We start from the raw sequence: 26051 nt of genomic DNA, 5'->3' as shown, positions 1-26051 counted from the left end.
AAAAGGCAAGATTCTCCCTAGGGAACAATTAGATCAGTTTCCCTTCAAAAAAGAGTCTTAAGGGCATAGGAAATGGTTTGTGTGCGTTCAGCAGATTCAGTGAGCCAATTGAGTCTTTTTGCTCCTATGCTGCTGCTGACCCAACTGCAACTGACATTAGGAGGGCAAGGCTGCAGAAACAGCAGCAGCAGGAGGAGGAAATCCAGATGCAAGAGTTCAACTAAGAATGGGAGCTACACACTCTGCTAAATCACATCCTATAACTCTGGCAGGACTGAACCACTTCCAGGCAACGTTTGCAGAATCTCACGTTGAAGTGCCTACTTCCCCCACAAAAAACCATCAATGAACACAGAAAACAAATTGAGGAAAGGCTGATCTAAATCACTATTCCTTGTCATTCTAGTTAAAACAAACAAACAGATTCCACATGAAAAACTCCTATGTCCCTGTGGAGATGGCAGTACCGAATCGGTGGCACATGCCCTTCTGGCTTGCATTTTTTATAAAAACTTGAGGAATGAGGTTATCATTCCTCTTTTATTGTCCATTCCGGGTCACCCAGCCACTGCCACAGTGTCCTTTCTCTTGGCAGATCAAGATGAGCAGGTGACAGCAAAACAAAAAAAATTCCTTCCAGTAGCACCTTAAAGACCAACTAAGTTAGTTCTTGGTATGAGCTTTCGTGTGCATGCACACTTCTTCAGATATACACATCTTCAGGGTGTATCTGAAGAAGTGTGCATGCACACGAAAGCTCATACCAAGAACTAACTTAGTTGGTCTTTAAGGTGCTACTGGAAGGAATTTTTTTTGTTTTGACTATGGCAGACCAACACGGCTACCCATCTGCAACAGGTGACAGCAAAGGTTGCAAGGCTCTTAGCTGGGGCAATCAGAATAAGATCCACTATTTTGACTATTGATTCAAATCCCTAAAATGTATTTTATATAATTGAGGTTTTTATTTCTATTCTTTGTATATCGTATTGTTATTTTATTGCTATGGCTGATGGCTGACGCAAATAAAGATTCACTCATTCATTCATTCAGAAAACAAGAAGATGATATGGGAAATATGAAAACATGTGATCCTCCCAGCCCTGTAAAGATAAATGGAGGTGAAATCAACAAGACGTGATGAATGTAATTGACCGGCATATCCCAAGTCACACATCTCTTCTTCAAGGAAAGCTCATTTGGTCCTTAGAAAGTATCTGAGATAGTATGCAAGACCAGTTTAAGTATTCTTTGAACAAACCAGTCCAGTTGCTCTTGAAAAAAAGTTGTGTGACTTTTTATTCAAAGTGCTCTTTCAAGGCCTCTTTTTCTTTGGTCTCCGGCCTGGAGGTTCCCTTCCTTGACAGTTTAGCAAGAGAGACATTATGCATGATGAAGTTTAGTAGCAAGCTACAACTGCCCAATTTGTATCATCCGGAGACCCAAACTTTTCCCAAGCACCTGGTGCATGTGGAACTTTTAGCCTTGATTGATTTAATTTATATACTGTCCTATACCCGGGGGTCTCAGGGCATTTCACAGAATAAAAATCAAGATATAAAACCACAAAATACATAATAAAAATAACAACAACAACCCAATAGCTCCCCCAAAAACACACATTTTAAAGGAGCATTTTAAAAGCGTGTCTCTTTTTTATTTTATTCTTTAAAATAAAGCCTTGGGTGACTTGTGCATCCTTCCTCCTAGGTCCAGGATGGAGACAAAAACTAGTTTTTGAGGGAGAGGGAGCAAGTTGAAAGCACAGCAGAATACCAAGAGGCTTGTCCACAATAGCAAAATTGAAAACAAAACTAAGAAGACTATTTTGTGCCAGCTCTATTAGCAACACCATTTCCCTGTTATAGTACTTCAGTGGCAGGATACATGATTATCTGTAGGATTCCTTATCTATGGGATACTGTTACACTCTCAAGCAAATCCCAGATTTCCATAACCTGCCAAGAAGAAATCAAACGCAACACTTAAGACGTTTCTCACAAGCCCTCTGCTTTCTCTCTGAGGCATGGATTTTAATGGAACCTGGCATCTGGAAAGCCACCTAAACTGCTGAAGTTAACAGTTTGCTAGCTCCCCCAGTTCCGCTATTTCTCCTCTGGAGCCTTAGTAGTGATCCGGTGAGGTAATGCAAAGAGGCAGCCCCGTCTACCATATGACCTGCTCCCTCTTAGCAAAGAAGATGAAAAGTTGCCGGAAGGGGTGAGGAGGGCGGAGAGAGAGAAATATACCACTGTGCTTATTAGACATGAGCTCAGTTTATTCAGATCATAAATAAAAGCTGATCTTGATAGTGTAATTACATTTCACAACATTATCCTCTGACATTAACCTCAGAAGGGGGAGGAGGGAGAAAGGGGGAAGTTGCCTGGATTGCAATTTGGAATTGGAATGATGACTGTGTGTGTACGTACCCCAATAATATGATAATGCTAATTGTTAACAATTAGCATAATATTACAATTATGATGATAATTATATTCCCACCCCAAATTTCATTTCCTAGGGGAGCCAATTTGAGACAGGGAGGGGTTGGTGGAACAGTAAATATTGAAACATATCTGGAGGAACATTTTCCTCAAGTCTCCTGCGTCGTCACGGTCTAGATTGCATTTGCTTCCCCCCTCCTAGATCATGAGGATGCAATTCTGATACGGTAGTTTTTTTCCACTGCAGATTTTCTCACCTGTCTTGGGAGGGTAGGGCCCTGACTGACTCCAGCTACAAAAGTTGAGGCTGCTGAATGGAATCTTGGCCTGGAGTGTGGTTTAGGACTTAGATCTTGTGATTTTTGTGGAAATTTCTCAGTTTTGCTTATTTTTAAATGTTTATTTATTGTTCATGACTACTTTTGTGAAGTTGCAGTTATGTATTTTTTTCATGTTCAAGCCACCCTGAGCATGGTATGTATGTATGTATTTGAATCTCTCACAAAGTACACACATAAAAATCGAAACTATGGTTGGCTCGATTTACAGTCCTCCTTTCCACCCCCTCCCTCCCCTCCATCAAACAGACCACTCACCTAATTTGTCTGAAAATGCCGGTGGTTGTCCCCGTATGAAGGATTAGCACAGATTAAGGGGGAACAGTGTTAATTGTAGGTGGGGGAAGAGAGCAAAGCATCTCCTCAATCTGTTCTTGATTTCCCCTGTGTATGTCTGGCTGGTAATAAGCTTCCTTTAATCTGGAAGGCCCCTTGGTGAAATCAGCACCACGGACAGCAGTATTGATTGCTTTTGAGAAACCATCACAGCTGCTCACCCAAATTACCTTTGATATGTGACCTTTAATGTAATTACTGCAACATCAAAGCATTTCTATAAATTATTAAAGAACTAATATACTTCATCATCCCACTATTCTATTATATGTAAAAATATAAACAACCACCAGCAAACAATGTTACGGATCTGAAAGTGCCCAGAGTTGGCAAGAATTTTGCTCCGCCTCTATACGGAGAAAGGGGAGACTGTCCAAACCACTTAGCACAAAGGGAAGGAGAGAGAAAAGGAAGGAGATTCAATGTTTTGCATTTGGCTCAACTTGCCGCAAAATATATCCTGCTCTTCTCTTTCCGCACCCTCTCTCTCTTCCTCCCTCCTCACCCATTTTTTTTTAAGAGAACCCTTCTTCCCCTGAAAGTATCATAAAAACTTGTCAAATCCATATCTACGCAAGCTCAGAAGTCATGCAATGACTCCAGCAGCTCACTTTATACCCCCCACATATCATGCGGAAATACACAAAACATATTCCTGTCACTTTGCAAAGCACGGCCTGGAAATAATTACAGTAGAATATTACACCAGTAATAGCTGCGCAAAAACACAAACATAGGCAGCCAGAAGGCAAGGGCCAGTTCTCATGTACAGAGGCCAAGGTGAGCCACACCGCCACGCATTTGCATTCATGTGCAGATTAGTTTTGGTTTTTTTAAAAAAATGCCTTGATTCAGGCTTTGAGCTAGAGGGAAAGGACAGCTGCTGAATCACTTACTTGGGAAAAATGGAAAATGTAGACCTTCAGTCAATGAGCTATTGGATAAGTTGCTTCCTCCCCTCTTTTTTGCCCCTTCCAGTTTCTGGGTTGATAATTATGTTCCTTTTATTTACTTAACAAGATTTATACCCCACTCTAATCAATGGACACTTCTAAGCAGTTTACATAAAACACCACAAAATATTCAGCAGATGTACTTGTGTGTGTTAAAATGAGTTGACATAAAAAGTCAAAATATAAATGAAACCAGCAGTTTTAAAACAAGTATACATAATGAAACAATATTATTTATTATTGTTGTTTATTTGAATTTATACACCGCCCTATACCCGAAGGTCTCAGGGCGGTTCACAGGAGAAACTGTGTGATAAAATTACTTTTTTGGGCAGGCATGCCCAAACAGAAAACTTTCTATTATTATTATTATTTGAATTTATATACCGCCCTATACCCGAAGGTCTCAGGGCGGTTCACAGAATAAAATCGAGATATAAACCCACAAAATACATAATAAAAATAAAAACAGCAACCCAATAGCAGCCCTCCAAAAAACCCCACATTTTAAAAGGGCACAGAATGCCCTTTTTCTAACAGGCTTTGAAAACAATACCATTAAACTTTAATGGACCTAACTAACACAGTTTTGGTCAGTAGGTCAGACCCGCTTCTTGTCACAATGTGATGATGTCATCACCATGCTCTTGGTCACATGACCAAAACAAACAATATACAGCATGACCAAAAATATCGTCACCAGCTGTCAAAACAAATGCCTTTTCCAATACACATCATTTCTGGCTATGAGCTGAACGTGTCACTTTGGTCATGAGGCCTTTGTTTTGGTCACATGATCAAGCACATGACATACCTCTTTTTAAAAAAAGGAAGGAAAACACCCAACACCTGTCTCTTGAAACTGAAGCAGAGATTGCCAAAGAGAAGAAAATAGTAAGCACACATTTGTTAGCAATGTCAAAAACAACACCAACACCGGAGCCACTTCACCATGAAGGCTGGAGCTAAGCCAAGTGGGAGGAAAATTCATTTCAAAGGGTTATGCAAAGGTATCTATTACATACAAAATATTTAGCTGAAACATGTTGTTGACCACAAAGACTGCATGAGCAGTGCTGGCATACCACGGCGGTTTAGTTTATCACAGACAACTGGAGAGCTGAGAAAATTATGGGATGGTGGAAATGCCTAGCCACATTAACCGTCTTGAAGGGTGGTGGACTAAGTATCTGTGCTGACAGAAAGTTGCCGGGGGCAAGGTTAATCTGGAACATAAGACTCAAAAATATGGAGCAACAAACACAAATTGTCAAACCAGAAATCTGCAAGAATTTAAAATAAAGTGTGACGCTTCAGGTATTAGCAACAAAGCATTCAAATGTCAGGATGCAAGTATTGGTGATGAAATTTATTTTTAAAGCTTATTTATTTATTGAATTTATATACCCCCCTATACCCGGAGGTCTCAGGGTGGTTCACGGAAAAAGCTTACACAAGTCCAACCTTGTCAGTTCTTGACCCTTTTAAATTCCATATTTTGATTTCTTTTTTTTCTTTTCTTAAATCCTCTGCATTTATCATACCCACACATGGGATTCCCAGTGGTTCTCCTAACCAAGGCGCCAGCTTCAAATGCCAAATCTAAATTTCTAATTTGGAAATAATTTCCAAAATGTATGCAAGATTCCTTTTCATCTCTATGCTTTGCAAATGCTGGTAGGCGAGACTTTGAAATCCACCCTGAGGCTACAATCCTTTGCATACTTGCCTGGGAGTAAGTCCCATTGAATAGAGTGGGATCAACTTTGTGGTAAGCATGCATAGGTATATGTTGAAAACCACATACACACATGGGCAAATTGACTGCTTCTGCCTTCTCTTCTTCCCTCTCAAATTTTTTATGTATATACATACCCAGTCGTCAAACATAGTAGCCCTTTCCATAGATGTGTCTGTAACTCTATCCTCAGTCAAGCACTGTCTCCCCATACCCCAGTTATTCAACATGCCCTTCTATACCATGGATAGCCAACATGGTGCCCACCAGATGTTGTAAGATTCAAACTCCCAGCACCTTAATCATTGGCCATGCTGACCTGAGCTGATGGGAGTTGAAGTTGAACAACCACCATATGGAGGCCCAAAGGTTTTGCCAGCGCTGCTCTAAATGTATTTCAGCTTTTCTGGTCCTGTTGATGTTGCTCAAACCCAATTTCCTCTCTTTCCAGATTCATCCGTGTCTTTCTCACCCAATTTCTTCCTTTTCCTCCTAGAAACTGGCTTCCCAACTCCCAGAACTAATCGAAGCGCAAAAACAACAGTGCCAGCCCCATCAGGATTGTGTTTTGTGTGAGAACGCAATAGTCAAGACTGCCATTCTGAAAGTGAACTTTGTCGGTAAAGGCATTGCGCATTCCCCACCCCGGAAAAAAGTCACTACACCGATATATCCAGATTCTGAAAGTATTTCAAAAAGCCAGCAAGATCTGGCCCCAGTGAAGTTCTCCCATGCGTGGGAAGGAGTTCGTCTCTCCCAGGACTAAATAAACCAGCATTGGTTTCCATCCATCCAACACAAACCAAAAGTCACCCAGAGTGACCGGTCATTTGTGATCTCCATCGCCACCTTCCAAAAGGAACCAAGACATTGCAAAACAGTGCTGAGCAAAAGGTCAATCTGGACTCACCCCTGGCAGTGTCTTCTGTTCGTGCAGCGCACTCTGGGCTTTAAGAGCTGACTCCCTTTCACAGTATGTTAGGAAGGCACAGCCTGGAAAAGAAAAAGAACACATCAGGACATATGATCTCTGCAGCATCAGACAAACTTTCAGTCTTCTCCAGCATCCTCTTTCCATCAACTGCTAGCCAACTTTCTCCAGGGAGCCTGCAATTAGAGAGTTGCATTCCATAGGCAGGCTGGCCATCCTTCCATACTGTTGGTCCTCTAGCAACCAGAAGCTTAGAGGTACACTGCCTCCAAGTGTGGAGGTTCCATTTAACTCTTATGGCTACTACAGAGCTTTCCTTCCTCTGGCAGCAAAGAGATCCCATTCTGCAGCACTTTGGGGGGGGGGTTTAGGTACTGGTAATAAGGAGATGGGACGCGGGTGGTGCTGTGGGTTAAACCACAGAGCCTAGGACTTGCCGATCAGAAGGTTGGCGGTTCGAATCCCCGCGACAGGGTGAGCACCCGTTGCTCGGTCCCTGCTCCTGCCAACCTAGCAGTTCGAAAGCATGTCAAAGGGCAAGTAGATAAATAGGTACCACTCCGGTGGGAAGGTAAACGGCATTTCCGTGCGCTGCTCTGGTTCACCGGAAGTGGCTTAGTCATGCTGGCCACATGACCCGGAAGCTGTACGCCGGCTCCCTTGGCCAGTAAAGTGAGATGAGCGCCGGAACCCCAGAGTCAGCCATGACTGGACCTAATGGTCAGGGGTCCCTTTACCTTACCTTAGACAGTCTACAGTGCCGCCCCCACCCCTGGGGTGGATCAGACTGAGCTGGCAGGCTTCACTCCAGTCCTCCCCATGGGTTTTTAATCCCAGTGCCTAATCCACCTCCTCATCCAGTTTTGAAAAACCATTCCTATATGTTCAGTCTGTAAGTCCTCTGTTATAAGACGTAGGTAGAGATACAGTGGTACCTCAGGTTACAGACGCTTCAGGTTACAGACGCTTCAGGTTACAGACTCCGCTAACCCAGAAGTGGTACCTCGGGTTAAGAACTTTGCCTCAGGATGAGAACAGAAATCATGCGGTGGCAGCGGGAGGCCCCATTAGCTAAAGTGGTACCTCAGGTTAAGAACAGTTTCAGGTTAAGAATGGGCCTCCAGAATGAATTAAGTTCTTAACCCGAGGTACCACTGTATAGATACATTAAAAAAATAAATGATAATAATCCACATATTTGTCACTGTATCTTTCTGTTTGCCCACTTAAGGGAAGTAGATTTCCAGGGGGAAACTGAGTTTGTTTGTTTTTTCTTTTCTGAAAAGTGGGCAGTAGGCCAAATAAATGTGGTCTACATTGATAGCTACACACACAGAGAGAGAAAGTGAGAGACACATTTCAATAGAGCATTCTACCATGTTCTTTCCGGGGGGTGGGGTGGGGGGGAGCGAGCATCATGACTTTGGGCTGCACAGGAGGGAACAAAGTTTAGAAAAGGAGAACTGAAATGCCTTGAATCCATGAGGCTGCTCTCCTGTTCCTACTCACCTACTCAAAGGGGGAATGGTTGGATCCCGAGCGGTGCTTAGGCAAGGCAATAGCAGAGGCAGCAGGGTCCAGTCTTCGCAATAGCGAAGGCTGCTCTGTTAAGCCACCTGGCTCTTCCAGCGCACACCTGAGCCCGTGTTGATTCATCAGCACATTTGGCAAAGCAGATCTAGCCAGCTAGAACTGCTGCAGGAATAACAGAAGGGAGTACGGCCTCTGGACTTCTATCAGGACCCTAAAGCCAAACGTGGAGGAGCTCCAGAAGGAACAGCAGTTAGCAAACTCTCTCCCCCTCCCGCCGCCCAATTCAGGAAAAAATTACAAAAAGCTGTGAGAAACAAGAGGAGCAGCGATTGCACCTGTGGCCTGCCTTTGCACTCCAGGGACAGGGAAAGCTCTCCTGTGCTTTTCTGGTTAACCCTTTTGCACCCATTTGGACTCAAACTCACAGTGCACCATTTATTCTTTCTGGAACAGCAGATAATTCAGCACTCATCTTTTTTTTTAGGAAAAGCCAGTCTCACATGCAGTGGTTGATTTAAGAAACTGCACCCAAGGTTGCTTATTTCCTCCTCCCTCCCAACCCATTTTCCTTTTGTGTCGTGATTTTGTTTTGTTTCTTAGAATGCTAGGCCTGAGGACGGGGACTGTCTTGTTTATAATTATCTGTAGGCCAGCCACTGTGGCTGAAGTGTGTGTGTGTGGGGGGGGGGTTCTCTTTGAAGATCTGCATAGAAATGGGGTAGAACAGATTAAATTTGGGGCTGTGCAGAAATGGGATGGAATGCACATAGGCCACATCTGAAATGTACATTTAAGACATGATTAAACCACTTTAAACAGTCAGGGCTTCCCTCAAAGAGACCTGGGAACTGTAGTTCATTAAAGGTGCTCTGGTTGTTAGGAGACCCCCTATTCCTTTTGCGGAATTACAATTCCCAGAGCTCTCTGGGAGGAGGGCTTGATTGTGAAAATACTCTGGGGGAGATAAACGGCCACCTTCTGCATCAGTGTTTTCCCACTGCTGGAGCATTCCAGATCTCCTTGTCTGGACATCTTAACAAAGTCATGGCCCTGGTTACCCATCTACTACCTTTGCCTAGTGTTTTCTTTCTGGGAGGGGCTGGGTGCAAACAACATGTTGAAGCAGCCTTTCTCAACCTGTGGGTCCCCAAATGTTGTTGAACTACAACTCCCATCACCCCTAGCTAGCAAGGCCAGAGCTCAGGGATGATGGGAGTTGTAGTCCAACAACATCTGGGGACCACAGGTTGAGAACTGCTGTGTTAGAGTGATGAAAGCAACTGTCTCTTTTACATTTTTCTTTTCTTTTAAGGCATACAAATTACACACGCCACCTTTCAGCCAGTCAAGATAGTTAACAAAATATCAAGGACATTATCAAAGCAAAATATGAAAAGTCAAAAGCGTGCTGTATACACAAATAGAAAACTTTCACAGAAGAATTCACACACACACACACACACACACACACACACACACACACAGAGTTAAAAGCAATATAACAAGTGGTTTAAGGATCACCAACCCATCCATTCCAACCTAAAAAGAAGATAAAAAGTAGACAGCAAATTAAATCAATTTGTGATTTAAAGACTGTGCCTGGCCCCGAATAGATGAGAATAAATGTTACAGCTCCCAGGAGGTCTTGGCAGGAACCACCATAATTTGTGTGGTACAGGGTAAAGCCCTCTTGCTGATAGTCCCCCATCTAGCATCTGTCAGCAATGTCATTTGGGCAATGAACACACGGGTCAACTTTGGAACTGGCTCCAACAGGAGGCAGTGCTGGCCACCAACTTGGATGGCTTCACAAGAGGTTTGGACGAATTCATGGAAGGTGGTGCTCTCAGTGGCTACTAACCATGATGGTATGCTCTGCCTCCATGTTCAGAGGCAGTAAGGCTTCCTGGGTAGCAGCTGCTGGAAACCACAGAAGCAGAGAGTGCTGCTTCCCAAGAAGGAGAAGTGGCACATTTCGGGTAAAACAGGGAAGAAGCAGAGCCTAACTTTGCACCAGTGCTGTAGGCTGAGATTAATCCCAACTTCTCCTTCCTCCACATCTGCAGCCATGAGAGCAGTTGGAAGCTAAGGGGTCGGGAGAATAGTTAACCCTGGTTAATCCTAAGGGTTGGGAGAATAGTTGACCCTGATAATCCTAAGGGTTGGAAGAATAGTTAACCCTGGTTAATCCTAAAGGCTGGGAGAATAGTTATCCCTGGTTCCCACGCAAGCACAGCATCTCTGGAAGCCTCTTACACAGAGAAGGGGAACTTTTAAGAAACTGGAGATTTAGCACAAATAAATGCATTCATCAAAACAATAAAATATGAGAATGCAGATTCCTTGACATCCGCTTGAGCTGCATGATTTGTTGAGTTCAGGTTGTCTCAGCGCAGAATTTGGCCTGCATCTCTTCACTATTTGCATTGTTTGTTTGCTTGAAACGGCGACAGCAACCTCACAATCACCAAGCACAGACCACCCTGCCTAAAAGTGGCACGACAGCAAGTGTTGTGATTCCTTCTGCCTGTGGATTTATATTCTGCATGCAGAAGGGCACTGGACTTGCAGCGAGAGAAGGAAGAGAAACAAAGCTAACGACTTCCTTAAAAGATAGTCAGTGGGTAATCAAAGGGGAAGCTATGCTTAAAATTTAATTTCAGTGCTAAATCATGCACTGAGTGCTCTCTGCTGACCAAACAATGAGGGGAGCCTCTGCCACTAGTAGCAAACCTGGAGTAGTTGATACAGTCTAATTAGGCTGATCATAGCACACCGTTAGAGAGATAAACTACAGAGTGTAAAGCTCCTGTAATGGTGGCTATATATTTCCTCTTCTGGTGATGGCCCCGATGACAGGCGAGAGTAATGAAGTTCTGCAATGCTTCCCACACTGTGACCGTAATTCAGATGTTGCAGGTGGCAAACTCCTCCTTTCCTTGTAAAAACAGCATCCCCTCTTTGGAGATCCATTCAGAGCAGGATGAGTTATTGGGAGGGAGGAGGTGGGATGAAATTCTCCCTCTTGCTTTGGGAGCTCAGAGGACAAAGGGCCCCCAAGGCCTGAATTTGTGTGAAAGGATCACACTGCAGTGATGATGGAGTCCATGGATTCAGTTGGCTGAGAACAAAAGAAGAGCCTTCTGGCCAATGGCCCATCGACTCCAGCATCCTGTTCTTTGCCTCGGTGGGTAACTCACATGCAGGATCCAAGCACAAGAGCCCTCTCCGCTCCTGTGGTTCTCCAGCAACTGATATTGCTGCCTCCAACCATGGAGACAGAACATTGCCACCAGGACTAGTAGCCATCGATAGCCCCCTCCTCTATAAATTTGTCTTTTCCTCTTGTTTAAATCATCTAGGTTGTTGGCCATCCCTGCCTCTTGTGGGAGTGAGTTCCAAAGCTTAACTGTCTGACCTGGTGGAATGTTCTGCCCTTGAAACTGTCCCAGAAACTCCAGTGGGTGCGGAATGCTGCAGCGAGGCTCCTCACGGAGTCCCTGCCATGGGAGCATATTCACCCAGTGTGAATACCCGGTGGAGTATCAGGTCAGGTTTAAGGTGCTGGTTTTGACCTTTAAAGCCCTTTGTGGCTTAGGGCCTTCGTATTTACAGGACCGCCTCTCCTGGTATGCCCCACAGAGGACCATAAGGTCCATGAATAATGATAGTTTAGAGGTCCCGGGCCTTAAGGAAGTCAGATTATCCTCCACCAGGGCCAGGGGCTTCTTAGTGATGGCTCCGACCTGGTAGAATGCTCTGTCCCATGAGATCAGGACCCTTCAGGATTTAACTTCCTTCCGCAGGGCCTGTAAGCCACAGCTATTCCACCTGCCTTTCAATTTGAACTTAGCCTGATATTTTATTCCCCTTCCATCCATCCCTCTCCCCTTTTTATGAAGATTACCCACTCTGGGATCCCATAGCTAATTCTCCCCTGGTCTCCTCGCTGGCCCAAATAGGACTAATTTAGCCAGCTAGCCCTGGTGATCATCTAATGTTTATTGGACGGATTTCCCCCCTAAATTGATTTTTGAATTCTGAATTTATTGTTATTCATGTTTTATACTGTATTTTATGCTGTTTTTTGTTGTTGTATCATTTAAGTCTTTTAAATTTGTTGTTAGCTGCCCTGAACCCAGTTTTTTGAACCAGGAAGGGCAAGGTATAAATAAAAATTTATTATTATTATTGTGTGAAGAAGTAAAGGAAATGGCTCCTTCTTCAGTTGCTAGGTGCTACAGCCCAGCGGAGGGTTGGGGAGCGGGATCTGGCAATCGGGTCAGATCCTTATTACTCACCCACACGCTTCTGAGGGCCAATTTTGGCAGATGGAAGGGGCTGTAATTGCCTGGTGTCATTAGGACATCAGGTGACACCTTCTTCCTGCAACCACTGAAAGTAAGGCCTTCTGAAGTCTGTTTGTGGCTGATCGAAGTAGACAGCATCAAGGAGAGTGGACAGAATCTATTACACAATCCCAAACAGAGGACCAATGGTCCAGACCAGTGGTAGGGGACCTTTTTCAATATGAGAGGCACATGCCCATAATGGGTGGAGCCAGAAGCAAAAGTGGGTGGAGCAATTGGTGTAAGTTTTACCTCTGGGTAGTTCCTACACACACAGCTCTCTGTCCTCAATCCCTGGCAAGCAAAAGGCATTGTTGGCATTCAAGAATGTGTCTCAAGAAAGCCAAGAACACTCAAGAAGGCTGCAAAGCATGGCCAGGGAGGAACATGGCTCAGGGAGAATGGCTGTGGTTCCTCAGGGAGGAACATGGCTCAGGGGATAGAGTCCAGAGGGTTAGGCAAAGAGGCTTGGTCAAGTTTGACTGGGGTTGCAGTTCTCCATCTTTGATCAAGAGCCTGGGAGAGCTCAAACTTTCCATGGCAGAATCGAGAAGGCCACGGGGCCTGTTCAATGACTTGAAGCTATATGTTGCAGCTCCATCTCTGAAGGGTCATAACCCAGTGGCAGAACATCTGCTTTGCATGCAGAAGGTTCCAGACTTAAGCCCAGGCATCTCCAGGTAGGGCTGGGGAGAGACTCCTGCCTGAAAACTCAGAGAGCCACTGTTGGTTGGTGTAGACAATGCTGAGCTAGACAGATCAACAGTCTGACATGGCATATTTTTATTTATTTATTATATTTCTATCCCACCTTTTCTCCAAAGAGTTTGAGATGGTGGTGTTTTATCCTCAAAAAAAAACCCCTGGGTTACGTTAGGCTGAGAAGCAGTGATTGGCCCAAGGTCACCCAATGAGCTTCATGGCTGAGTAGGGATTTGAACCCAGCTCTCCCAGTCCGGGAGTGCTGGAGGAGACTCTTGAGAGTCCCATGGACTGCAAGAAGATCAAACCTCTCCATTCTGAAGGAAATCAGACCTGAGTGCTCACGGGAAGGGCAGATCCTGAAGCTTAGGCTCCAAGACTTTGGCCACCTCATGAGAAGAGAAGACTCCCTGGAAAAGAACCTGAAGTTGGGAAAGATGGAGGGCACAAGGAGGAGGGGACGACAGAGGACGAGATGGTTGGACAGTGTTCTCGAAGCTACCAGCATGAGTTTGACCAAACTGCGGGAGGCAGTGGAAGACAGGAGTGCCTGGTGTGCTCTGGTCCACGGGGTCACGAAGAGTCGGACACGACTAAATGACTAAACAACAACAACAACTCCCAGTCCTTAGTCCAGCACTCTAACCACTACACCACACTGGCTCTCAAGGTATAAGGCAACTTCCCATCTTCCCAAGCTACAGAAAGCTTTCTGGATGGGGCAAAACCCTGTGTGTTATTCTGGCTCTTTTAAGAGGAAGAATTTGAGAGTGCATCAAGGAGCATCTTGAGTTAGACCAGTGTTTCCCAACCTTGTGCCTCCAGATGTTTTTGGCCTACAACTCCCATCATCCCTGACTAGCAAGACCAGTGGCAAGGGATGATGGGAATTGTAGGCCAAAAACAGCTGGAGGCACAAGGTTGGGAAACACTGAGTTAGACAACACCCCAAGCACAGCTGTGAGCTTGGCAAAAAAAGGGCGACCTCTCCAAACATCTCACTTCCCATCACACTGGACAACTCTTTCAGCTTGAACATACACATCTGGAAACTCCCAACCAGTAATTACCTGTCATCCTATCGAACCACAGTCTCTAGGAAACATGAGGATGTATCAAGTGCTCTCCTGGGAGGGCTAGGTTGTTAAAGAGAAGAAGAAAAAATATCCAGGAGCTGGAGAAGGGAGGAAAGGAGGGGGGGGGACCTTCTATCTCTGCTCTATTTTAATTTCACCACCAGGGGATTCGACAACATAAATAATAATTGCACAGAACACAGATGGATAATAATTGCAGCAAAGGTCACACCAACCCCTATAATCAATCCCTAAAGAGTTTTGAGGGCTGGAACACAATGGAAAAGGCATAATGTGGTTTTATAAGGATGTAAGGAACTGCCTTCTGCTGAGTCAAACCACTAGGCTGCTACTTTGACGGGGAGCCATTCTTCCACATCACAGGCACAGTGGTCCCAGCCCTGACATTTGAGAAAGTGGATAAAGATATCATGTGGTCCTGAACCAGGAGCCTTGTTTGCACACCACCCTCTGGTTCATGTATCCGTTTTACTAATTTTTACAAGTTGGATTTTTCTTATGCCCCCCCTGCGAAGCAAATCGAGGAGTGTGATAGTTGATATCACATATTGTGATATCGAAAGCATTGGTGTGTGTGTGTGTGTGTGTGTGTGTGTGTGTGTTGAAGTGTTCTGTTTGTAAAGATGCCATTCTGCTCTGATTTAGTTTGCCCATGAACTGCTGAAAAACATATTCCTTCTGCCCCTGTTGCATCTAATCACCCCCTTCCTCCCCAGATGTATTATCCAGACCTTTGGTAACATTGCAGTGATACATCCCTTGGGAGGAAGATGACGCATATCAGCCAACTATTAATAGTTGTAATTAAGGGCTTTCCCCCCCTTTTCCTTTTCCTTTGGCAGGCGGCCATGGCTCTCTTGGCAGAGAAAGGCACCCCATTTAGACCAGAGGACAAGCACTTAACATCCACCTTAAGACCTCTACTTGTCTTGAATTTGTTTAGGTGATTTCCCCCCACACACAGGTAGGCAATGAACTCACCCACAAAGTGGCTTAGCAACCTTCAAAGGATGATGTCACCGTGCATGTCGGGCACTCAGCGCCATTGACTCAGTGAAGCAGCGCCATGCATACAAACCAGGAAGCTGATTTTATACTGAGTCAATTGGCCCATCTAGGTCCAGACTGGCTACGGTGATTGACAGCAGCTGTCCAGGGTTTCAGCATTGGCCTGATCCCAAATTCTCTTCCAGTCCTACCTGGAGATTCTGGGGACTGAAGCTAGGACGTTCTACATGCAATGCAGCTGGCTCTACCACTGGACTATGGACCTTCCCATGCAAGAGGGACTTCTCAAAGGAGTAGAAAGGGGTAAGAAAACCAGAAGATCCCCAGTGGATCAGGCCAAGGTCCATCCAGCTCAACATTCTGTCCTCATGTATGACCAGTCTTAGAAGCTCCCTGGACACCATTTAATAGCAACGCCCTGTTTCTTGTCTCCAGCCTCTGGCAATAGGGGAACATTGCTCCTAATCACTTGGCCACTTGGCCTGTCCCAGTAGACATAAATTATTTCAAAAGCTCTTAAAAATAAAACAAAAAAATATAACTAAGCTGCTGCCCATCACAACATATTACAACAATTCATTCCAAAAGTTCAATTACAGAGCTGCAGCCTAAATTAGTGGCTTTTTACTTGATCAGTCATGGGAAGGAGTTGGTCAGCTGATTAATTGGCATATAGGTAAAAGTTATATCTCTGAATCAGGGTTGATGCTTTCTTTTCTTTCAAGTTGATACATCTCCCAGTATCTTAGGCATTTCTCCTCTGTATGAGAGGGAGTGCACCTACATGTTTTCCATATCCAGTTTTCCTATGCACATATTAAAAACTGTTTACAAATCTGCTGCATCTGATTAATTAGCACCTTCGCCTTGATTAAAATGCTTGGTTGTGAAAGTTTCGCTGCGCTGCAGGGCTGTCACAGAACAGCCTGGATAGGTGCACTGCAGCTCATGAGCAGATCCAGATCAGGTGAGCTGGAAAGCCAACAGGAGCCACCTGGGTGGCCTTATATAACTGCTACCTGATTCCCACAGCCTGAGCAATGTGTCGGATGAAGTCGAGAGAGCGCGAATCAATGTGGTACGCTCCGGGTGTTGTGGAGTACAACTCCCATTGCCAGTGATTCAGTACCACATTATTATTATTATTATTATTATTATTATTATTATTATTATTAAGTAATACATTTTTATTTATACCCCACCCTTTCCGGTTTAAAAACCGGGCTCAGGGTGGCTAACAGCAAATATAAAACTTTGATTAAAATGTGACTTAAAAACAGTGGCGTAGCGTGGGTTGTCGGCACCCGGGGCAAAGCAAGTAATTTGCGCCCCCTAACCCGTGGATTTGCGCCCCCTAACCTGTGGATTTGCCCTAACCCCAGATGTTGCGCCCGGTGTGGCCGGCCCCCCCTGCACCCCCCACGCTACGCCACTGCTTAAAAACAGCATAAAATACAACATAAAATGCAGCATCAATATAAATAAAATTCAAAAATTCAGGGGTCATTTTGGAAAGAAGAAAAAACCCAGTTAGTAGACATCAAATGATCACCAGGGCTAATTGGCCAAGTTGGTCCTACTAGGGCCAGCAAGGAGATCAGGGAAGAATTTAAATGTGGGGTCCCAGGAATGGTTTCTTCATAGAAGAGGAAAGGGAAAAGGGAATAGAGGATCAGGCTAATTCAAATTCAAGGCCAGGTGGAATAGCTCTGTCTTACAGGCTCTGCGGAAGGAGATCAAGTCCTGCAGGGCCCTAGTCTAGTGGGACAGAGCATTCCACCAGGTCGGAGCCATCACTGAAAAAGCCCTGGCCTTATGTACTTGAAACTTTCAAAAGTTCTTGTAGGTGTCCCTCAGCCCTGACCCACAGCCCATGGCTGGAGCTGGTGGGAGTTAGCTCTCTTAAATATATGGAGGGCACCATGTCATCTGCCCTTGTCCTAGAGACTGCCTTTTGGTAGCACCTGCAGTTTAACTCAATAAAACACCAATCTAATTGGAGACTGTCTTACTTTCCTTCTGGAAACTGGGCAGCCTGCCTGCAACAGTTTACACTTAATGTCTCTTGGATTTCAAATTTCCAGTTGATTGGAGGATCTGCTCTTGATCACACCAAGGGATCTGGCCTCTCTTTGCAGATCTAGCCACTAGGTCCTGCTGCCTATACTGCACCATCTCAATAGAGCTTTTCTCTGACAAAATTAGCAAGGACCATTCATTGAAAGGGTTGGAAATTGAACCAAATATTGGTTCTTAGGGCCAACTCATTATTAGAACCTTGATTCTGCAGGCACAGAACAAAACAACAACAACGTGGAAATAGCACCAGTTGCAGAATTCAGCATCCATGAAAGTGGATGGCATTTGTTTATTTTTAAGGGCTACCAAGGTATGCTTGGAAGCAAATCACTGAAGCTCAGTGACATCTCGGGAACCCAAAGGGTGACTGAATAAGAGGTCCAGGGTTTGCTGGGGATGTGTGATCTGCAGAATGAAACCAGCAAAAATTGGAAGAAGGAGAGCGATGTAAGAGAGGTTATGCATATCCGCCAAACCCACATCAGACTTTTGCTTATCAAAAAAAGCACAGGGTGTTCTACAGTCAGGGACTGTACATCAGAAGAAGGGTCAAAAACAGAAGACGTTTGTATCCTTTATCCGTTTCATCATGAAGCCCTTGTAATTCGTTTTACATCCATAATTTAATGCTCTAATGTCTCCAGACCTCTTTTCTAAATGAAAATGAAAAAGCCAGAGTCACTGAACACTTTCTGAACTTTTACATCTTCCTGTGGAATCTCCTTCAAAGCTCTTTGAAGAAGTCCTGGGATCAAAATCCTCCAACTGTCACCCATCCCCCAACCCCAACTACGAAATGTAACACTATGAATTGAAGAATCCAGAGTTGAGGTCAAGCCAAGCAAAATTTTGCATGGTTTTCCCCGAGATATACCATAAATAGCTGATCCATTCAATTCATAATATGCCAGATGGGAGCAAAAAATTATCAGAGGACTTGGTTTTCCCTTACGGAGGTGGGGTATATTTTTTACCACTTTCCCCTAGGAAAAAAAGCCACTTTTCAGATGTGGTGTCCACCATTTCTCCTCTACAGTGGTGGCCACCCACCAAAAAAAATCTCTGGCCAATAAATAAATAAATAAATGCTAATGGTGAGCCCCACTCAAAACATCTGCAGAATTTGTTCTCCCTCTCCAAAAAAAAAACAAAAACCAAAAAAACAGTGAAATCCCACCCCCAATATCTCTCCGCACATATGGTTTGGAGACTTTTGAGAGGGCATTTGCACACTGCTCTACAACATGCTAAATATATATTTATTTAAATTATGTTCTGACCTTCCTTCCAAGGGAGCCCAAGGTAGGCAATCAACAAGTGAGAGATAATGATGATGATGATGATGATGATGAAATATTTAAAACAATTTCAATGCAGATACAGACTTTACATAAAAGGCTTCTTGAGAAGTGGGAGTTATTCAGCAGGTGCTGAAATGATGACAGAGAAAGCACCTGTCCAATATTTAGGGAGGGAATTTCAAACTACACACACCTGCATTGTATGGAATGGAACTCCTTATCAAATGGCATGTGTAAAGCACACCTGCAGTGTACAGTGAGCGATTGGGTATATAAGGGGCAAGGCAATCTTGCAGACATCCTTTGGTCCCAAGCTGTATAGGGCTTTATAGACCCAAACCAGCATCTTGAACCTGGCCTCCTGGTAGCTAATTGGCAGCCAGTGCCATTCTTTCAACAGCAGGGTAACATGTTGGAAATATCCTCCCCAAGTGAGCAGTCGAGTTACAGCATCTTTTACCAGCTCTAGCTTTTGAGCCAACCTCAAGGGCAGCCCCACATAGACTGCAACACAACTTTGTGCTAGGATTTCATATTCAACTTGCACATTGCTTATACATGAAAGCGATTGATCGAGGATAGGAACATGGGAAGCTGCGTTATACAAAACAGACTGAGGATATGAATCAGTGTAAGACATTTGTTCAGTATTGATGACACTGACCTGAAAGCATGTGATACAGAAGAGGGCAAAGTCTTATTTTCTGCTCCCTGCCTCAGCCCCAAGACATTTAATATATAGGAGTCTACATTTTGGCTGAAAATTAAGAGAAAACTTAAGAGCGATTTGGCAATGGAACCAATGATCTAGGAGTGCATGTAGACTCTCCTTCCTAGAATAATGGAATTGTATAGCTGGAAGTATCATATAAGGGTCATCTAGCTGAACCTACTGCAATGCAGGGAGCACAGCTAAAGTATCCCTGCCAGTTGGCCATCAATCCTCTGCTTAAAAATCGCCATTGGAGAAGAGTCTACCACCTTCCGAAAAAGTCGATTCTGCTGTCAAAAAGCTCTTACCACCAGAAAGTTCTTCCTAATGTTTAGCCTGAATCTCCTTTTTTGCCATTTGAATCCATTGGCTCAGGTCCTGTTCTCTGGAGCAGTGAAGGATCTAACTCTGATTTCCCCTCCAATTCCATGACTCTATGCAAAGTCTAACAAGAAAATTCTGAGCTTCCTTCTTAACCCCACCCCCAAACCCCTTTCCACTTTAAACGCCATGAGCAGGCATAGGCAAACTCGGCCCTCCAGATGTTTTGAGACTACAGTTCCCATCATCCCTGACCACTGGTCCTGTTAGCTAGAGATGATGGGAGTTGTAGTTGTAGTCCCAAAACATCTGGAGGGCCGAGTTTGCCTATGCCTGGCCATGAGCCAGTGGTAGTACGCTGGTCTCAGGAGATGGAGTGTTAGAAGTGAGTTGTGGTTGTGTTGCTTGGCTCAGAGTTAAGATGAGTTATTTCCCATTTGAGGGATCAGCTTATTTCCACGCTCATCTGATGATGGAGGGGAACAATCACCCACCCAAAAGTAGCATATAAGCGAAACTCTTTAATGCACCTGCGTTCAGCAGGCTGCAGATTCATGGAGAGAGGAAGAGGTCAATTTCTTTTCCTCTGGGCTAGCCAAACCGACTGCTTGTCACTCTGTTTTAAAACAATCCTAATTCCTTCTTCCAGAGTGGACAGTCCAGCCATAATCACATCAGGGTCCCTGGGACTGGTTGCTTTTGCTGGAGACACAAATCAATGGAAGATTTGTGGTGCTGGAAATGTTTTATCCAATATTTTCATAGTGATTAAGTGCCTTTAAGGAAGGCTTAGCACCTAGTCTTTGAAAGGAGCTGGACTTTAACAATCCTTTCCCTTCTCTTTCCCCCCGTAAGGGTTGTTCAAAGGGGATATATTTGCAAGACCTGCTGCATTATAAGACTTAACGATGGACAACAATTTGTCAACAGGGAGCACTGAATTTTCTGGGCTGGATTATGCAAGTTGGGGGAATCTGCATATTTTTGTGTAAAACATTCCAGCAGAGGGAAAATATTCCTCAACTGAGCCTTATGAGCCTCATGAGTTGGGTATGTTTAGCCTGGATCAGAGGAGGCTGAGAGGAGATATGATAGTAAAGGTAAAGGGACCCCTGACCATTAGGTCAAGTCGTGGCCGACTCGGGTTGCTGCGCTCATCTCGCTTTACTGGCCGAGGAAGCCGGCATACAGCTTCTGGGTCATGTGGCCAGCATGACTAAGCCGCTTCTGGCAAACCAGAGCAGCACACGGAAACGGCGTTTACCTTCCCGCTGGAGTGGTACCTTTTTATCTACTTGCACTTTGACGTGCTTTCGAACTGCTAGGTTGGCAGGAGCAGGGACTGAGAAACGGGAGCTCACCCCGTCACGGGAATTCGAACCACCGGCCTTCTGATCGGTAAGTCCTAGGCTCTGTAGTTTAACTCACAGCGCCACCCGTGTCCCCTGGAGATATGATAGTCATATTCAAATATCTACAGGCTGTCACATGGAAGATGGAGCAAGTTTGTTTTTTCCTGTTCTGGAGGGTAGGACTTAATCTGATGGATTCAAGTTACAAGAAGGGAGATTTCGAATAAACATCAGGAAGACCTTTCTAATGGTAAGAGCTGTTCGACAGTGGGATGGACTCCTTTGAGAGGTGATGGACTTTCCTTCCTTGGAGGTTTTTAAGCAGAGGTTGGATGGTCATCTGTTATGGATGATTTACTCATGATTCCTGCATGGCAAGGAGTTGGACCAGATGACCCCAGGGTCCCTTCCCGTTCTACAATTCTGTGATTAGATAGAGCCAATGGGTTTCTTTGTTTTAATTGTTTTATTCCCCCCATGTTTATTTCCATGCTTATTACATACAAAACCCCCCAAAAAATATACAATACCGAAAAGGGGTACAACTTAAGAGGGGAGGGAAAAGGAAAGAAAACAAAATTTACGCAATCTGTTAATAAGATAAAAATCATGACAAAAATTTGTGATTGCAATTTCATGTTACAATAAAAATCTCATTATCTTTTATATCCATTTATTCCTTAATTCTTTTTACATAAATTTACTGCCATATCAAAATACTATTTTTTATGTTAATATTTTCACAATTTATAAATGTTTATATTTATATAAGCAATTAATAAAAAAAACTGCTGGGATCACTCAAAAGCTGCTACAGATTTTAACATGGTATAATTTTGTTTAAGGTATGTTCTGAAGACCTCCCGTTTTGATACAAATTCAATTCTCGGTGGTTGTTGTTTTTCAGATAGACTATCTAATTCAGCATATTCAATCAATTTTTGTATCCACTCTTGTCTAGAAGGAATTATGTTGCTCTTCCACCTTGTAGCTATAAGAATTCTCGCTGTAACTGTTGCATACAAAAAAAATCTTTAATTTTTTTAGGAATATCTGAATCAGTAATGCCCAACAGATATGCCTCTGGTTTCCTAACATTTTTTCTAGTTCAAAGTGGATTTCCTACCAAAATTTCTTTATTTTGCTACATTGCCTACATTGGTACAGTGAGCCTGTTTGGTCTCCACGTCTCCAACAATTACTTTTGGAAGAGCCAATGGTTTTGTGTAGGGACCTAACAGACTCTAGGCAGTCTGCAGCACTGTACAGAGGTAAAATCAGATGTCTAAGGAAATGAATGGGACGCGGGTGGCGCTGTGGGTTAAACCACAGAGCCTAGGACTTGCCGATCAGAAGGTTGGCAGTTCGAATCCCTGTGACGGATAAAAAGTAATCACACATTTTGCTGGTGGAGGTAGGTTCATCAGGGCAAATGGGTCTCAGCCAGCCCTCATCAGACCCTAGCTTGTGGATTTTAAATCATACCAGTGGTAGAACATCTGCCTTACACATAGAAGGCCCTTGGTTTAATCCCAGATATCTGCAGATAGGGCTCAGAAGGTCTGATGTCAGTGAGTGCTAGCAATAGTGAGCTAGATGGACCAATAGTCTAACTCAATATAAGGAGACTTCCTATGTTCCTATTTCTATGCCATGTGAATGTTAATCACAGTTTCGTGCACCACCCTGCTATATTTAGATTTAGATGAAGGTTAAACCATTCTTTGCAATAAATACAATTTGCTTTTCTTTGCTTTTTTTACTGAACTGCAGTTTTCAGGCTGTTCACAGGTGCTTTATATGTTTTTAATTCTCCTCTTTCTTGTAAGCCACTCTGAGCATGCAGTTATAGGGTGGGATTTAAATGTTATGAATTGGTTTGCCGCTTAATTAATAGATCCATTAATTAAATGGCAAACTATCAAAATGTGACCAGGTAATCCCTGGTCCAAAGGGAATCAGCAAGACACTCAGCCTTTTTTTTTGGGGGGGGTGATGACAAGGGATTAATTCCAAAAGCCAAAATGTTTCAGATGGCATCAGTGACCATCACATATAGGAATGAACCCTACTAGCAAACCATGTCTAGAGATGCTTCCATGTCCCCCATCCCATAATGGTCCAAGGGGGTTCCAAGGGAGGCACCTTGCTAGGAGGAACGAGGGGAAAAGAAGCCATTAGAAGGCAAGCAATTCCCCCCACCCCCCATCGGTGAGCTGTAGCTGACTATAGACTTGCTCTCCCAGGAGATCTGTTGAGAATTCCCTTTTGCCTGAGTCATTTAAAATTGGACTGGACAAAGCACTGATGAATAGGCCACAGGGAACAATACTTCAGTGTCTGTTGTACAGGCAGCACGACCTAGCGAGTCATCTTTTTCTCATCTCTAATTTGCACAAGCCTATGAATCACCAGCTGGCAAGGGCCTTGAAATATACACAAACGCCAGCTCCTTAATGATACCATTTTATTTTTATTCTGGTTTTCCAATCAGGTGTTGACAAATTAATTGCCCTTGTATTTTGGAAACAAGCTCGAGGGAATCTGAGTTTTGCTTTTTTTTTTTTTTTCTCTGCTAGGCTTCTTGAAATACTCTTATTTTGCTTCCCTTACACCCCCACCCATGTCAGCTAGCTCTTTTTTAATGCTTTGACCCAGCAGGAACCTCCACACTCAACCTGAGATGTCATATCGGGTGAAAACCAACAGCAGCATTAATCAAGATTGGTGCAATGCTCTGATCGGCTGCACCAGTGTTCCCCTAGTTTCAGAAAAATCGTCTGACCTGCAAAATGCAGCCTCTCTCAAAGGAAACCTCTCCCCAATTTGGAGCTACCTTATTGTTTTGTCCCACCACCACCACCAACAACAATTTATTATTTATACCCCGCCCATCTGGCTGGGTTTCCCCAGCCACTCTGGGCAGCTTCCAACAAAGTATTAAAATACAGTAGTCTATTAAACATTAAAAGGTTCCCTAAACCATCTGGTAGTTGTTCTTCTCTTTGACATCTGGTGGGAGGGAGTTCCACAGGGCGGATGCCACTACCGAGAAGGCCCTCTGCCTGGTTCCCTGTAACTTGGCTTCTCGCAGCAAGGGAACTGCCAGAAGGCCCTCGGAGCTGGACCTCAGTGGCAGAATGATGGGGGTGGAGACGCTCCTTCAAGTATACATAGTGTTGTCTGCACTATGTAACAAAGGCTCCCCAGGTGGGATCTTTCCAAGCCTTGTTGACCTGAGTTCCATTTAAGAAGCAGGAGTCAACCACAACAGAATTTTTCCCTCCTGCGGTTTCCAGCAATTCAGAAGCACTGCTGCCTTCAATCTGGGAGGCAGAGCATAGCCATCATGGCTAGTAGCCATGCATAGCCCTCTGCTCCATGAATTTGTCCAATCCTCTTTTAGAACCATCCAAATTAGTGGTCATCACTGCCTCTCATGGAAGCAAATTCCACAGTTTAAGTACATGAAAAAGTGCTTTCTTTTATTTGCTCTGGGTGGTGCTGTGGTCTAAACCACAGAGCCTAGGACTTGCCGATCAGAAGGTTGGCAGTTCGAATCCCCGTGACGGGGTGAGCTCCCGTTGCTTGGTCCCTGCTCCTGCCAACCTAGCAGTTCGAAAGCACCTCCAAGTGCAAGTAGATAAATAGGTACCGCTCTGGCGGAAAGGTAAAAGGCGTTTCCATGCACTGCTCTGGTTTTGCCAGAAGTGGCTTAGTCATGCTGGCCACATGACTCAGAAAAACTGTCTGCGGACAAACATTAGCTCCCTCAGCCAGTAAAGCGAGATGAGCGCTCCAACCCCAGAGTCCTTCGCGACTGGACTTAACTGTCAGGGGTCCTTTACCTTTAACTTTTCCCAACATTCAGCTTGATACTGCAAGCTTTCCTCATAGAGGAGTCACTCCACCCCCTTGATCACAGAATCCTGGCCTGCTCCCTAAACCAGATCATGTCCCCATCATGTGTGGCTCTCAGTACAAGCCCTGAAACGTCAGACAGTGGCCAGAATTCAAGCCTGACCTCCAAACACTCTGCAGAAGCATCTTGAATTTGGGTTCCTTTTTGTTGGCTGCCATTAACTTGCTCTTTTGCATTTAAAGGGGCAGATTGTTCTAATGTAGGGGCATGCCAGTCACCTGCCCATTCTGAGTTTCAGGTGAGAAATAATGAGATGGGGGTGGTGAGAAATGTTTTTCATTAAAAGCTTTCCATGCAATTCCTTTCGCCCCTCCCCAGTCCTGTTTGGAGTTATTGCACCATCTCTCCGCCATTGTTTCTCCAATACTCCGACCACATTCCTGCTGCCTAGATGAGCCAAATAGACAAGTACCACCCATCAGGGATCCTGTAGTGAATGAGATGTTGGGATGCAACATAGCCAATCAGCCTAGGCTATGGAATGACACCAATGAGGGCAAGCAAAGCCAGTTGAAAGGAAGAGTAAGAACACAACTGCTTTGCATGTGTAAAGTCCCAGGTTCAGCCCAAGTAACTAGCGATGAGAGCTTGGTAAGAGGCCATCAGAAGAGGCAATCTTGATCAAGATGGGAAGTCTGACCTGGTAAAGAGCAGCTCTCTATACTTTTAAGAGTGGGCAGCAGAAGTGAATAAGCAAATATTTTCACAAATACAGCTGGGGAAAAGCTGGAAAGCGGGGCTTTTTAAAACTCCTGAACATTTCTCCTCCAAAAGGAGTGAGTACTTTGGCTCAGCTAGATTCTGTAGGCTTTATTTAGTATTGATTTCATGCTTAGGTATTGATCTGGAGACCTCAGGAAAGGCTGGGCTAAAATATCTAAATGCAAAGAAAAAGAATTTACACTGTCAAACCTGTATAGTGTGTAAAATGC

General features: G+C 44.2%; 1 protein-coding gene across 11 annotated transcripts in view; it reads right to left on the bottom strand.

The window, feature by feature from the left end:
- The window catches only part of CELF4 (CUGBP Elav-like family member 4), a 797596-nt gene that overhangs the window by 669213 nt on the left and 102332 nt on the right, over window positions 1-26051 (bottom strand). For 10 of the 11 annotated variants that reach the window (XR_013394723.1, XM_077936520.1, XM_077936525.1 and 7 more), the window contains exon 2: window positions 6723-6805. Coding sequence is in view for 8 of the 11 variants with exons in the window: in XM_077936520.1 (XP_077792646.1) it covers window positions 6723-6805 (83 nt within the window). In the remaining 3 variants the exon portion in view is untranslated. Of the gene's footprint in view, window positions 1-6722; window positions 6806-8252; window positions 8341-26051 lie in introns of those variants that run through there. The other variant, XM_077936530.1, reaches the window with a different exon arrangement.

This window comes from Podarcis muralis, chromosome 11, assembly GCF_964188315.1.
Source record: "Podarcis muralis chromosome 11, rPodMur119.hap1.1, whole genome shotgun sequence".
NCBI classification, from domain to species: domain Eukaryota; kingdom Metazoa; phylum Chordata; class Lepidosauria; order Squamata; family Lacertidae; genus Podarcis; species Podarcis muralis.
The sequence above is the reverse complement of the archived record's forward strand: the minus strand, read 5'-3'. Positions and strand labels throughout refer to the sequence as shown.